Source organism: Micrasema longulum, unplaced genomic scaffold (genome assembly GCF_059751315.1).
Source record: "Micrasema longulum isolate JH-2025_06_02 unplaced genomic scaffold, ASM5975131v1 h1tg001941l, whole genome shotgun sequence".
Lineage (NCBI taxonomy): Eukaryota > Metazoa > Arthropoda > Insecta > Trichoptera > Brachycentridae > Micrasema > Micrasema longulum.
This window is the reverse complement of record NW_028279115.1, coordinates 84,250-86,866: the sequence shown is the minus strand read 5'-3', so window position 1 is coordinate 86,866 and position 2,617 is coordinate 84,250. Positions and strand designations below refer to the sequence as shown.

Genomic DNA, 2,617 nt, shown 5'->3' with positions numbered 1-2,617 from the left:
TAAATTGTTTTAATTAAATTACAACTTTAAAAGCTTCAATTAAATTAATTTAACAATATAATCACTATGTAAAGCGCCCTTGAGGTATTTTATTACAAACATGGCGCTATATAAGTTATCCATTAAAATAATAATAGTAATAAAAAACACTTGAATTTCAAAACATTTAAGTTTTAAAAAAAAACATTTAATTGAATGAATCGGATTTAACCTACTCAAGATTTATATTTATTGTTGAAAGGCATATTTAAAAGTCACATACTAACTAAATAAATTATACAAAACATACTATAAAAAATATTTATAAAAATTCAATACATATAAAAAGAGGGTGCATAATATAATTCTACAATGACTACAAGGAGTAAGCAGCAATCAGGTGAAATAAATCATTATATGATTGAATACATTGATAAAAAATTTGAATCACTAAAGAATGATATTTTATTGAAGCTTAATGAGCAGGGAGAAAAAAGTAATAAAAATTTTGAATCATTAAATAAAACCATTAAAGATATGGAAAGCTCAATAAATTATTTATCTGGGGAGGTCGAGGCGACTAAAGACAGCGTTAAAAAGAATAATACTAAAATAAAATTAATGGAAGCAAAAATTGAAAACTTGATTGATAAATGCAATGTTCTGGAACTTCATCAGCAACGACGAGAGCAGTGGGACAGGGCTTCCAATGTTGAAATAAGTGGAGTGCCTTTTGACAGAAATGAGAATTTAATACACACATTCTCTAAGATTGCAGAAAAAATTGGAGTTAATATCAAAAAAGAAGAAATTACGTCTATTCACCGTGTTCAACCTTGGCCAACGGCAGGATCCAGTGCTCGCGATAAACCTAATATCATAATACGTTTGATCAGAAGAGAACTTAAGGACACGATTATAACTGCAGCACGCAGACATAAAAAATTGTTATCCGCGGACGTCGGAATATCTGGAGAAGCAAGCCGGATTTTCATTAACGAGCATCTTACACCCGCAAACAAGCTTTTACTGCGTAAAGCGAGGCAGTTGAAAATAGATAAAGAGTACGCATTCCTTTGGGTGAAAAATGGCAACATATTCCTTAGGAAAAATGAAGGATCACCCATATCCAAAATCTCATCAGACGCTGATCTTGAAAAAATAATATGACTTTTGAAGCAGCTGACTAGTGTTATTTCTTGTTTTCCTTATTTTTTGTTTTTACCTTTTCTTTGTACTATTTTCAACTTTTTTAATGTGTATAATTTAGCAAACTACTTGCCTTTAGTGACTGCATTGATATATAGAGACTCATTTTACAGGTGCGTCCAATATAATTTAAATCAATTTTACTGGTGTATTTTAAGTTTTTTGTTTAATAGGTTGAAATATTTTAATATTCTCAGGCGCTAATCCCATAAATAGTCTATCTATTTACTACCAAAACGTACGCGGCATTCGCTCCAAAACTCATGATTTTTTAAATAACGTCTTGATTAATGATTATGATATGATTTTTTTATCTGAAACATGGCTCCTTCCAAGTATCAATGATAGCGAAATTTTTGATAGTAGATATAACGTATTTCGAAGAGACCGTGATTATGAGAAAACACAACAGACTCTCGGTGGAGGCGTGCTTATAGCTGTCAAAAAAATGTTTTGTAGTTCTGTAGTAGATTCTTGGGACCTAACGGCGGAAGTTATTTGGATTAAAGTAAACACAATCACACATCACAAAACCTTAAATATGTTCTGTTCCTACTTTCCTCATGGAAATTCACATTTGCGAGTGATATCCGAGTTTTTTGACAAAGTTTCCGATACACTCTTAACGTCCCCTAATGAAATTTTCCTGATTATTGGTGATTTCAATATATCTAATGCTGCCTGGCTTTCGAATCCCAGTTTTACTCACTGCACCCTCGATCCTAAGGATGATCCACTTAGCAAGTCTCTATGTAATTTTATGTCATTTAATAACTTCTACCAGTTCAATTCGCATGCCAATACTCGTGGCCGTATTCTAGTTATCTCCAACTTTGACTGCGTAGTCACCGAATGTGTATCCCCATTAACACTGGAAGACGCCCATCATAAGACTCTTGTAATTTTGCTCAATTTACAATTTAAAATTCTTCCCGATAATCAAAGATTTGTTCGTTTATTTCATAAGGCAAACTACGATGATGTTTGTGCCCATTTAGATGATATTAATTGGTTCGATACTTTGTCTAATCTGAACATGGAAGACGCAACCCAGCAATTTTACGTTGTTCTAAATGGAGTTATAAACAATTTTGTTCCCAAGCGTCTCACAAATAATAATTGCCGATATCCTCCATGGTACACTCGACCGCTAATTAAGTTAATTTCAGAAAAAAAAAAATTTCACAAAAAATGGAAAAAGTACTCTCAAGCGTCTGATTATCATACTTTTGCTTTGCTGAGGGAAAGACAAAAACGCATGAATAAGGAATGTTACCTACATTTTATCACAACTGCTGAATATAACATTAACCGAGAACCTAAACTTTTCTGGTCTTTTGTCAAGTCCAAGCGAGCTGGGTGTGATGTGCCTCTTCAAATGTCCTACAAAGATAATTTGGTAATTGGCGGTCAGAATATTTGTAATGCT

General features: G+C 32.6%; 1 protein-coding gene across 1 annotated transcript; it reads left to right on the top strand.

Annotated features, from left to right (window-relative positions):
* The first annotated feature begins 470 nt into the window (after positions 1-470).
* Positions 471-1,995, top strand: LOC148273465 (uncharacterized). Its single transcript, XM_088238683.1, has one exon. The coding sequence runs from the start codon at positions 517-519 to the stop codon at positions 1,147-1,149; it is 633 nt and encodes a 210-aa protein (XP_088094809.1). The 5' UTR covers positions 471-516; the 3' UTR covers positions 1,150-1,995.
* The last annotated feature ends 622 nt before the right edge of the window (positions 1,996-2,617 follow it).

What these genes read in the sequence shown, in the direction of transcription:
- LOC148273465 (XM_088238683.1), top strand. Translation starts at nt 517, where the DNA reads ATGGAAAGCTCAATAAATTATTTATCTGGGGAGGTCGAGGCGACTAAA.